General features: G+C 43.5%; 1 protein-coding gene across 2 annotated transcripts in view; it reads right to left on the bottom strand.

Annotated features, from left to right (window-relative positions):
* The window catches only part of PDLIM5 (PDZ and LIM domain 5), a 75,552-nt gene extending 62,361 nt beyond the window's left edge, over positions 1 to 13,191 (bottom strand). For both annotated transcript variants that reach the window (XM_056490453.1, XM_056490454.1), the window contains exons 1-2: positions 13,106 to 13,191; positions 10,181 to 10,316 (exon numbers count right to left, since the gene is read on the bottom strand). In XM_056490453.1, coding sequence (XP_056346428.1) covers positions 10,181 to 10,276 — 96 coding nt within the window. In that variant the 5' untranslated portion in view covers positions 10,277 to 10,316; positions 13,106 to 13,191. The remainder of the gene's footprint in view (positions 1 to 10,180; positions 10,317 to 13,105) is intronic.
* Between the last annotated feature and the right edge of the window lie 42 nt (positions 13,192 to 13,233).

Here is a 13,233-nt window from a genome sequence, read left to right as displayed (position 1 = left end):
GCTGTGCAGGTGACAGAGCGCTGAACGGGCTGTCCAGAGAGATTGTGGAGTGTCCATCACTGGAGATATCCAAGAACCATCTGGACACAATCCTTTGCCTTGTGTTCTGGGAGAGCAAGGAGGTTGGACCAACTTTACTGCGGTCCTTTCCAATCTGACCCATTCTGTGATTCTATGAATTTAATCAAGATGTCTTTCATGTTTAAAGCTTTACAAGCCTTCCATTTCCCTACCAGTCTAATAAAAGCAAGCCCAACCCTACTTCCGCTCTGTGGTTTGTAAAACTCCACTGGGTTTTTGTTTGTTTTTTTGGGATTTTTGTCCTTTCTGTCAAAGGCATCGGGTAAAGAAAATTAGAACATCACAGAAGGTGTTGCTCAGATACACATGCCAGTTGAAGACAAACAATCCCATGAATCTGCTATCCCATGTCTTTCACAATGTAATGCAAAGTCTAGAACCACAAACAGAAGAGGCAGAAAACTGGCCAGCACTGGACTCAAAACTACACCTGGCTTGTCATGCGTAAGATGCACATTAAAAAGAAAAATCTTTAATCGCAGGTGCACTATAAACTTTGAGATTAAGCTGCTGTGCCTGGCAGAGGGAATGTTTGCACAGCAAAACTACTTTTCTTTTTGAACAGTTCTGAACAAAATGTTCTATAGCTAGTTTCCTCCAAAGTGATACAATCTTTTTAATAAGAGTAACACACCTTTATGTCTGCACTTTTGGTATTTACAGCATTTTGCCTTGGCTCAACAGAATTCCTTTTAAAAAATCTCAAATGATACTACTACCAATACAGCATTGCACTTAGAGACACTTGAACCATTTTCTCCACAGCCTGAATAAATTTTGGGGGCAAGTATAATTAACATAATCCAATTACATTCATAAATACAGAAGCTAAATAAACAGGGAATCTTATCCTCCTGAAATTGATACACTCTATAGTAATCCAGGCTTACCATCTAAATCACTGGTCAGGTCTTCAAAAGAACCATGAAATAATTAACACAAAATAAACATTTCTGTTGCCTTCCCATGGTAAGTACTTCACATTGTTCTATTACTTGTTAGGAAAAAAAACTAGATACTGTGTTAGATCATTCCTTAATATAGCCCAGGATAAGTCAAACTTCTTTCATATCCAGTTAACATGCAAACCATTTGACCTTTCCAACAGGACTACTAGAGACCTGGCAAGATCCACTTTTTAGCCTATGGGACTTCACACAAGGCATTACATTTTACTTCAGGGCTTTGCTACAGGCACAGCTGACAGCAGTTGCAAGAGTTCATTAGTTCAAACACTTTCAGCTATCTCTTGCATTTACCTCTACTAAGCTTAACTGTTTAAGCTGAAGTTTCCAATGAAAGACTAACTCAAAATGAGAAAAAAACTATAATACTAATCCATAGCAGTAAAATATTATGGACTATTCAATTTGAAGTTTTCTGGTCTACAAGCCTCTGTGCACTGTGGGGTACTTAATCTGTACTTTTGGTGTGAAGTACAGATTTTGATGCAGTGCTTATTAATCTGTTTTAAGGGTGTGTATCATGATATGATCACTTACAGCATGCTATTTTGTCCCCATACTACCTCTCTACTTGGGAAGCAAACCCAAGTGACTACATGAAACCACACTGGTGTTTTGAAGTGACAAAAGACGAAAAGCTACTGGCTGTGGAACACCACCCAAGTAATGGACAGTGTTGAAAGGTGACTAATGAAAGAAGCAAATAAATGAGAAGAGGGAAGGAACCCACGCCAGCTTTTCTCAGAAAAGCTAGTACCTGTCTCTGCAAATTCAGCTTGAGGACCTCATACAGCAAGGGAACTTGAAGAGGTATTTCTATAATATTTTCACAGTTGTCACTGCCCTGAAGACTTGAGTCATTCAAACTCATGTAATACTGGCCTTAGTGGCCTCTGTCCCTTCTGGCTCTATTCTTGTAACAGCCACCTGTAGAAGCAAACAAACTCGATGGAACAATGGGCTGAGGCCAACCATATGAGGTTCAGCAAGGAAAAGTTGAAAAGTTCCTGTGCTTGGGTCACAACAACCCCATGAAGTGCAACAGGCTTGGGGCAGAGTGGCTGGCAAAATGGAAGAGGACCTGTGGTGCTGGCTGCCAACAGCTGTACATGAGCCAGTGGATGTCCAGGTGGGGCAATGAAGAAGCCCAATGGCATCCCGGCTTGTGTCAAAAACAGCATGGCCATCAGGACCAAGGAAGGGATTGTTCCCCTATACTCATGACTCGTGGGGTCACACCTTGAATCCTGTGTTCAGTTTTGGGCCCCTCATTACAAGAAAGACATCAGGTGCCAGAGCATGCCCAGAAAAGGGCAAAGGAGCTGATGAAGGGCCTGGAGCACAAGTCTCATGGCAAGCAGCAGGGGGAGCAGGGGGTGTTGAACCTGGAGGAAAGGAAGCTCAGCGGGACCTTATTACTCTCTACAGCTACCTGAAAGGACGCTGTAGTGAGGTGAGGATCAGCTTCTCCCAACAAACAAGCAGGACAAGAGGAAATGGCCTCAAGTTGTGCCAAGGGAGGTTTACATTGGATACGAGGAAAAATCTTCAAAGGGGTTATTAAGCATTGGAACAGGCTGCCCAAGAAAGTGGTTGAGTCACCATCCCCAGAGACATTTAAAAGATGTGTAGATGTGGCACTTCAGGACATGGTTTAGTGGTGGACTTGGCAGTGCTGAGTTAGTGGTTGGACTCAACAATCTTATAGGACTTTTCCAACCTAAATGATTCAATGATTCTATTCTTTGTATTTGTTCAAACTAACCTCAGCCATCAATTTTCATTTTTATGACCACTGGCACGAAGAATATCACCTTTCCTGTATTTCCACTGCCTTAGGCATATGAGAAACAGTTTTCTCTCACACTTTCTCTTATATTGGTAACATATGAAATCTATTCTTAAACAGTCAAAACAAATATTAATTAAAAAAAAAAAAAAGCCAACAATGTTATCTCCTGGCTCCATACCAAAGCCAAACAAACAAACCTTTCAACACCATGTCTCTTCTCACAATGCCTTTTGATAGCCATCGGCCAATGAATAATGAGAAAAACAGTTACACTAAAAATAGCATCTCTGAATGGTAGGGAAGTCGACAGAAGCTGTCAGGCCTCCAGGGCGAGATACTTGCAAAGAAAACATGCCTAATATTTTGCAATTACTATTCAATAAATGCTCCTGTCTTTTGGGCTCTGGAAGGACTGCCAATTTTGCATCTGCTCTGAACATCTAATCAGAGTTTATTTTTTCACTACATCTGTCTTTGAGAAGTAGACACTGCAAATAAATAGTTTAGTTTTTCCATCACAAAATATTTAGCTTATATCCCTCATACTGTAACTAAACTGTCACTTATAAGGGAAAAAAGAAGAACCAGCATTTTATAATGTAAAAAGAATGTGCTCACACATCACATCAGACATTCCTCAGCTACAAACGCTTTGGTTCCTTTTTCTCCCAGTACAGCCAGCTTCACCTTTGGTGGAATGACATCAGCAGAGGAACTATTTTTTAAAAACTAGCTTCCTACTCAGTCTGAAGAGGTTGTCTAACAAATAAGGTCATGAACAGAAAAAGATTCAGACACTTTTACGCCTCTTCTCCCCCATGCCCTCCCTTCTTCCCAAGCCCACACACCAGCGCTGGTCTGTCATTCTTCAAACCGCACAGCAGAACAGACAAGGGAAGGAAAACAAATGGTCAGAGGAAACAGCCCTTCTCCCAGTTTTCAGCACAAAGATGTTAAAGCATAGCGAGAAAAGAGGCAGCCGGGAAATTACATCTGTACCAATGGATCTCTCTTTCCACCTTCAGGTTAAACTGAGGAGCTCTTTGAAGACTATTACTTGCAACTACATGAGCTCTGAAGCACTAACCAGCACTCTTGGGCCTTTCAGAACACTTGCTCATATTAAACCACTTGTGCAGCCAGGAGCTTTGTAATTATCCAAAGGAAAACCTCTGCTCCTTCAGGACTTGGTGCGCAGAGGATGTAGAATTTGGCACTGGTAGCTCATCTGTCATTCTCAGTTTACTTTTCAGTAAACCACATCTTGTAAACAGCATTAAACAGAACAGAATAACACTTCTTGCTTGGTATCTTGGCAAATCCCATTCATTTCATAAGCACTGATAGCTCCTGTAAAATACAGCATTTAGTGCCCCAGGAGCAGCATCAGCAGGTACATGCTGTGATATCTGACAGCATCTCTGACCTGTGCCGTGAAGTTACAGAATTACAGAAAGGTTGGGATTAGAAGGGATGTCTGGAGAGCATCTGGTTGCTAAAGGAGGCTAACTTAGGACAGCTACCACAGGATAGCATCCAGGTGGGTTTTGAGTATTTCCAGAGAAGGAGCCTGTTCCAGTGCTCTGTCATCCTTGGAAAAAAAAGATGTTTTTCCTCATATTTAGATGGAGCTTCCTGTGCTTCAGTTTGTGTCTGTTGTCCCTTTTCCTGGGCACAGACTATACCTTTTCCAGGTTCAATTCTCTTGGACTTCCCTCAAAAAAGAGATGCTCCAGTCCCCTACTCATCTTTGCAGCGCTTTGTGGGACCCCTCCAACATTTTCTTGTCTTTCCTGTACTGAGGAGCCCAGAACTGGACATAGCACTCCAGATGTAGTCTCACCACATCTCAGTACAGGAGCAGAATGACATTCCTCTTCCTAATGCACCCCAGGCTATCGCTGGTATTCTTGGCCACCAAGACACACTACTGGCTCATGGAGTTTGCTATCCTCCAGGACCTCCAGATCCTTCTTGGAAGCACTGCTCTCCAGCAGATCAGTTCCCAGCCTGTGCTGGTGCACAGGGTTGTTTTTCCCCAGGTGCAGGACCCTGTATTTGTGTTCTGCTGAACTTCATTATGTTCCTCTCTGCCCAGCGCTCCAGCCTGACCAGATCTCACTGAATGGCAGCACAGCCTACTGGTGTATCAGCCACTCTTCCCAGCTTTCTACCATCAGTAAACTTGATGAGGGGACACTCCATCCCTTCTTCCAGGTCACTGATGAATAAGTTTAACAGGACTGGACCCAGGCTTGACCCCTGGGGAACAGCATTGGCTGCAGGCCTCTAATTAGACTCTTGATCACAACCCTGAGCTCTGCCATTCAGCCAGCTCCCAGTCCACATCAGCTGCAGTAGTGGAATGCATCTGCAGCTGCATCTTATGCAACCATCACAACTCAGGAACAAATCAACCCAGTACAGCAATGCCAGCAGCTGACAGTTAGGATTTTGTTAGGAGCTCTCAACAGCTTCCAGGATGAAGCATAATGTTTCTGACACAACTATCACTGGCCAGGCCAGAAATTCTAATGTTTGTCTCCTCCTCACACAGCTGCTTGAAAGACAATTTCCACAGCCCCCCATTAAAATAACTTATTTCATACTTATACAAAACTTGATTTTACCGGAAATGACACATACATCTTAATAAAATAATTCACACAAACACGAGGGCAAGAGACTCAACCAGACTCTAGTCAGGCAAAGCTGACACGCTCCAGGTCAACTCAAAACATCTTCCCTCATTGTCTTCCCACTATTTTCACACATGTTATTGACCCCCCAATACCAGCATAAAGAACATCAGGATTCTCATGTGGGTCAAGTACTGAGCAGTTGACATGCTGTACGTGCATTCCCTACTTCATCCCAAGGTGGGTTGCCCTTCCATCTACTACTTGAGTGCACTTCTTGCCAACAGACTTATTATCATGAGTCTTCCATCAACTATAAGCTTGCAACTTCAACACAGAAAAACATCCTTGAAACAGATGAAATAATGAAAACTGAAAAAACTGCAAAACCAAGTGGTTATTTTTGAGGCAGGAGTGGTATTTGTTTGTTTTGGGTATTTTGAAGAAGAAAAGTAATCAGTGAAGCAGAAAGAAGCTGGCAGTGTGGGAAACATGCTGAAAGAAGCTGCAGTAGAAAAACAGAGCTGTCAGTCAGGTCAAGCATTTCAACATGACTGTATTCCACTTAATTCCTATACAAGAGAAAAACAAATAGCAAGACATCTTCTGAAAGACAACAAGCTAAACTTATCACCAGGATTCAACAAAAGAAGTAACTTTTAAATACAGGAAAACATTTGATTTATTTGCATTAGGTGGGAGGGTATATATTACCTATAGACTACATATTCTTGAAACTATAGCTTTGCTTGAGTATTTCCTTTTTTCCAGTAGCAAATTCTGCCATAAAACAGAGAAAAGCACCTTTTAGAAACAACATCACAAAAAGTTTTGATAAGCTTTGTTAAAGTTTTGTCAAAATTTTTAACCCATGTCAAGCACACATTTGGAACAAGTATCCTAACCTCTCACAGGTCATCCCAACATAATGAATACATCACCAATACCAAACACGATTTATTTCAATCTGCAGAGGACAGCAATTTTGACAGTTCTAACATTAGTCATGCTTACTGAGATTATTCTGGTTTTGATAATGAAGCATGGGGAAACTAACCAACTCCCCAGAAAGTAAACCAAATATAATGTTAATTCAAAGTCTAAAGAAGCATGGATAGTTTTAAAAGCTACTGTGCTGCACCTAAATGACATAGGTGATGTAGATATGATTAACCTCAAATTCTGTTCATACAGAATTTAGCATTTCTGAGAGCCACTTCATGAATCCTACCTAGCAATATATTGGCGTACTTTATTTCCAAAACTGCATTTGCTCCTTCTATTGAATGAGAATTAAACTCTTGTGCAAACAAATCTTGTTCTTATCCCCTCTTTTTTTAAATGTTTGCATCACAGTATAGGTCTTGAAGGAATGAGGACAACAGTTGCTTCTTTAACTAATGTAAACCACCATGAGGAAACAGTAAGAACAGTTACTCAGAATAATCTAAGTTTGCACACCTGGGCTCTAGTAATTTCTCTGTTCTTCACTGCAGGCTAACTGCTCACAGCTTGCAATCTCTCGTTACACAAATGCCACCTCAGAATTAACCACCTGGAAGCCCTACAGTACATGTGGCAGCCTGAGTCACTTTAACACTTGGCTGTTAATAAACCTCAACCCACCCTTTATCCCTTATTACTTCCAGAGCAACTTCCTTCCCACGGGCCCTTGCTTCATGGGAACCATACCACCCATCACACTCCCACCACCGCTCCCGCCCTGCATCAATTCCTGACCTGTGCAATGGCACTCTGCAGGGCTCAGACAGTGCCTTCACCAGGCAGGCAGGAGGACTGGGAAAAGTCACCCAGCTGAAGTCCAGCCAGATACAAGTTCATGTAACAAGTTCTGTATGCGTTTGTGCTGTATGGACATATATAGTCAATGTACATACATCATGTATGTATACGTAACTATATGCACATATGATACATACCTACACTGATATATGTAATAACCATCACATCACAGCAACCCCAACATCACATTTATTACTTCCCATTAAATATATATAGCCGTATAATTAAACACACAACTTTACAGCACTCAGCTATATAAAGTGACTGATATAACCCTGCAATTACTGTTGCTATTGGTTGTGAAGTTCTGACTAGTCTGCAATATACTAATTTAGGAAAAATTAAATGCACTAATGTTAACCGTAGCTGGCCATAAGAATTTCAGCTGATGGGCATAGAACAGGCTCATTTTACCCTACAGAGGCAACAAGGAACATGCCCATTTAAACTGTATCCTGTACAAACTCAAGTGATTTACTAGAAACTTTCTTCCAGAAACTTTGAGATCTTAATTTGCTCAAATCATTAGTGAACAGATTAACTTTTCAGATAAACGGCTTTAAAAACCAGTGTATTTTCTGTGTTTCATAAACTATACTTTATTTAAACTTAATTTCAAGGAGTTTAAACTAAAGCAGGAAATTAGCCCTCAGCAGCCCAGCATTCATCTTCAGCATCTAGAGGACAAATTAAAAACAAAACAAAACCAAAGAGTCCTCCTTGCCAAGGAACATAATTATGCTGTCTCATTACTGTTTTGCTAAAATAATTTAATTAGCAGCCTTCAGATACAGGAAGGAATTTATGCTACATCAGGAAAAGAAAGGCTTGGGGGGGTGAATCGTACATGCCGTTCTAGCATACCAGGAACATGGGTGTTGAATTCTTCCAGTAAAAACTATCAGGCCAAAGCTGGATTGGCATACCAGAACTAAGCTTTCTTTTTTTTTCTTTGATCCAAAGGAGGGGGGAAATAAAAAAAAAAGGCACCAGGCAGTCTAACACTGCATACTCTTAACTGCAAGTAGGAAGATACAACACAGCTAAGGAGTGGTCCTGAGGTGAAACAGAGATCATGCTTCCCCGCCCATGCACAAATTAAAGCTCCAAAACCACACCAGTCTCCCTGCCTTTCATTATGTTCTACTCTTGTGGGCACTGACAACTGCCATTAGGGAATCCTATAACTGAGGCTTTTATAGGTACCTCTTTAGGCCAATTCCTCCAGGCTACTCCGTGCGACAGCGCATTTGATTCCTGCAATAAAGTTGTAGTCTAGGCTAACTCCAACATATGTTTCCTCTTTCAGATGGGAAGCCTGCTTAAGCAGGACTGCACTTTAGATCTCCAGGATAACAGAGGCCTCCACAAAAAAAGTATTACCCTTTCCTGAAGCTGGTTGTTTCGCATGGCTTACTGCCTGTAGTGTTTAACTGCTCGTCAGTATCACGCACAAGGATCCTGTGCAGGGCGAACTCCTGTGCCTTTGTAAATCCTTGTCATAAAAGCATTTGTACCGTCAAATAAGTAGAGTGCCACCCACATCCCCAGATCAAATTTCTCATTAGTGTACAAGTAACCAGCTACTGAACAAGAAACTGAATTACAGCTCAGCTTTAAAGTCCCTAAAATCCAGGAACAAACTGCTTTTCAATCCCTTCTTGTCTCAGATAATAACTAACGTCCTAATCGGTACACAGGCATTTCTACAGCTTTCCAGTCTATTTTAGCCATATAAAAAGAATTTTTCAGAGTCAAACTATACTTTAATTTCACCAGCAGAATCTACCAGTGGATAAGATAAGCCAAGACTAAATGAACTGGAAGGATTTGAAACACTAGTTAAGATTAGCTAAAAATATCTCCATGATGCATAAACCCAAATAGAAACCTGCTCTATCTCCCAGGGCAGTATCAATTATGCCATCCCAACAGGTGTAAAAAATAATTCATCTTTGTCACTAAACTCCACGAAAATGCAGGAGGGAGAGGAGAGCTATTGACAGAGGAGGGGCCATTTGTATATAAATGATTCCACATGGCTAATCAGATTTAAAGGTGTCAGGGTACAGAGCCATCAAAAGCCACTCTCTTAACCCAGAGATTTCCAGTGATTCTCAAAATTCAATACTGCAAAGTTTGTCCCTATATTTTATGCGCAAAGTGCTTCAGCCATCTGAAAAAGGCTCTGAAACTCAGCCCACACTGAAAGACAAGCCTCCCCTGAAAACACAGTTTTAAAGTAGGAAGCTAGCTAGACAGTGCTGGGTACAAAGATCATATTTGTTTTGACTTAGTTCCTCAAATCCTTTGAATACCAGTTCAGAGCACATACACTAGAAAACACTCATGAGAAACTGCCACATTCACTCAGACACATATTGATGAACTGCTATTTACAGCTACTGTCATTTAAGTACCCTTTTATTACAAATAGTAGGATTTGCAATAACAGACACCACAAGATCCTCAAGCAGCTAAGAGCTGCTGAATAAACAAGGTAACAGTGATTTTTCCCCACTGCTTCTCATTTGAAATGCACAGGCTCAGCCCAGCAAAGTAAATTGCTTGTTTCCTGTCAGCCTCCAACCTCTGTATCTCTGTTTTCTGGATGGGAGTGGGGAAGGTAATTTGAGGGTAATTTCTTTTGTTATTTGAATAAACAAATGCAGATAAAACAACCATTTCAAATGAACGCAATCCTTCCTAAGCTAATTTTCATTGAGCCTTCATACAATAAAGATTTATTTTCCCTTCTCTATCCCTCCCTCACCTCCAACAGTCCCCCATGCCACAGAGCAAGTTGAGCCCCAGTATCTATAATTAATGGCTTTGTCTGAAGGTTGTGGGTTGGCCACAGCATAACAGATACATGCAGGAAAAGAAGCAAATGCACTTACTCGAGAGATAGACAGAGGCACATTGAAATCCTTGCCCCCTTGAAGCCTGAAACCCCAGGGAGCCGGCCCGACCAAAGACACGCTGTAGTTGCTCATGATGTTTAGTATTCAAGGACCAGATCCAAAGAACTGATGCCTGCAGAAGAGGATTAGAGTTTTAATTTAAAGATGATAAAAACAAAAGGCATTGTCTGCAATTCTGAAAGCCTTCTTCCTTTGGCTGCATTCCCCTCCCCCCAAAACAGCCAAAAACTCCACACCAGGTCTGTCATGACTTGTGCTCTTATTCCTCATACGTTGTTTCCTTCCATAGCCTAGGAAGAAACAGAAAATTGCTGCTGCCAAAATGTTTGACAACTGCTTTTCACTAACAAAACACTGTGTGGGGCAGGGGAGAGTAAAACCCTCCAGCATTCAAGCTCAGCTTAAAAAAAGTCAATATTGAGACAAGCATGAATTGATAGCATCCCTTAAACCAAAGTATGGAAGACATTAGCACTACTGGCACATTCATTTCTAACAAAATTAATATCATATGCTGCCATGTCATCAGCTTAAAGCTTATTTCTAAACACAACAATGTCAAAGCATCACAACTTTGCAGTTAATCAGAAAAGAATAAAACCCCTGTGACTTTTTTTATTTTTATAGCATAGCTTCACAGTGGCAGAACAATGCCACTAAGACAAGACAAGCATTAAAAACCAACCCTCAAAATGAAAGCTGTGAACTAAAGCAAAATATCCACAGTCACAATTCAATGCTGAGGAAGCAAAACCCAAGCATCTCCCTCTCCATGAATGTAGCCAACAAATTACCTTTAAAAGGCAACTGAGATATTTAAGTGCTGTTGAGCGTCAAAGATAAGGGCTTCAGTTCCACCTCAGATAAGTAATGTTACAATGACATCTTAGGTAGTGGATGCCGTCTATTTTTGTAAAGTTGAAGCCCGTCAGGAGCACACGAGGGCGGGCTGGTGTAAGACTACACCGGGGCACAGCCAGATTCCATACTCATATAGGGACATTTAAGGTGGACCTTCATCCAAGCAGCAGCAGGCGGCTGCAAACCCCACCAAACTCCGAAAAGCCCGGTTTTAGCTGTTTGTACACTGCAGGGGGCCACGTTAGTTTCTCAGAGACGGTGGATTATTCCAGACGCAGCCCACCCACAAGGAGCATGACAGCAGGGCTGTCGCACAGCCCCCACCGATGCAAGGATGTCACACCCCAAGAGGGTGATCCACAATGCACGTTTTCAGGTTCACCTCCTGAGATGCACTGCTAACACTTTTTTCTAAATCAAACAGTGAACTTTATTCACACCGACAGCCACTGAGGTAACCAGAGCAGGGCTCCTGGCATTAGGCAGTACAAGATAAATATACAATATATATTAGGAAGCAGAATTTGGAGCTTGTTGGGAGAATTTGGAGGTGCCTGGGTATATGGGCATTCCCAAACCACCACTGCCTGTTGGCATCCAGCAAAGGGGTAGTTCTGACCCAGGCACTGACTCAACCCACCCTTAAAAACCTCGACAAGCACCAATGCACAGAAGGGGAAACACACAAGATTGAGCTCTCCTGTGGCTACAGAGGAACAAAAGTCCCCGCCAAGTTTGAGCTAGGATTCTTAGGAGGCTTGCTCACCACTAAAGCAAGAACGAAGCTGTTTAATTGCCCTGTGCACAGAGTTTTTTTAAAAAGAGGATCTGAATTAGTCACAGATTTCTTTCTGCATAAAAACACACTTTCTTTTCACTGCTGCTAAATGAAATCCACTGTAGTGACAGGTCACTGCTGCAGAAAAGCAAGTCACATCTAGTGACAAGCACACAGTGCAGTTGTTTCACACAGGTGAGAAGGCTTTGCCTGTCAATTGAAGATAAAGCACCTAGCTTAGTTTTAGTGTAAAAAGTGTCGCTTTTATTTTTTAAATGAGCATCAGTTAGTTACAATTACAAAGCCAGGAAAAAATGACTTGTATTAGGAACTGACATCGTTCTTTTTCATTTGTAGCGAATGAAAATCGCCTCCTAGAAGTACGAGGGAAGAAACTGCACGCTGAAATACCGTGCATCCCACTCAGCATCACTCATCTTTCCTTTCTCAGTCCCTTAATTCTGGTATATCTGCATCTCTAGCCCAACAGATGCACCAGGAAGGAACGGCAAACAAAGAGAACCCGTTCCAAGTTTTATTTAACAAATTTCTTAAAATGTGCCAGGGCAACAGCTAAAAGAAAAACACCGCAAATCACCAACCTCGCTTCACGTGGCGAGCATTTGTACAAACAAACCAGCTAAGGGTGAAATTGTGCAACTTTCCTTTAGGCGATCAAACGCTCGGTGGGCGTGCGCCGGGAAGGGGGAATTTCAAACGCCGGGCAGGAACGCCGGCCGGGGCACGGAGCCGCCGGCAGCGGGGCCTTGCTGCCCGGGGCGGCCGTGCCGGAGCAGGCGGTGGGGCAGCGCCAGCGCAAACCCCCGTACACCCAGCACCCTCCTCTGCCACCTCCCGGGGCCGAGGAGCCCCAGGGCCACGGCGGGCTGCGGAACCAGACCCGCCGCAGGAGCGCTCGGTCGCGGCTCCAGGGCTCCCACAGCGCCAGCCGCTCCAGCGGCACCCAAAGCCCGGGAGCGGGGCGCAGCGGCCCCACGGGCAGGGCAGCGCTGGGCTGAGGCGAGGAGCCCCGCAGGTGCCCCGCAGCCCGGGCTCCCTCCCTGAGGAGCTGCGCTCCCCCGGGGCCGGGCCGCGCCCCCGCCGCACCCCGGCACCCGCCACGAGCTGCGCACCGCGTTTACAGAAGTTAAATGAACAGCAAACAAGCACCGACGAGCTTTACAAACCGCGCCCAGCCTAGTGACTTTCTGCCCAGGTCCCCCCCTGGTTTTTTCCCGCTCGCTTTCCGCCCCGGCACTCACCCGGCGGTGCGACACAGCGCGGAGAGGCGAGGACACCGCGGCGCGTCTGCGAGGCGGCGGCTCCGGCCCCCCGCTCTTGTTTTCACTTCCGTCTGCCGCCGCTCCTCCCCCGGCCCGGCCCGGCCCGG

Source organism: Oenanthe melanoleuca, chromosome 4 (assembly GCF_029582105.1).
Source record: "Oenanthe melanoleuca isolate GR-GAL-2019-014 chromosome 4, OMel1.0, whole genome shotgun sequence".
NCBI lineage: Eukaryota > Metazoa > Chordata > Aves > Passeriformes > Muscicapidae > Oenanthe > Oenanthe melanoleuca.
This window is presented reverse-complemented; position numbering and strand designations above follow the sequence as displayed.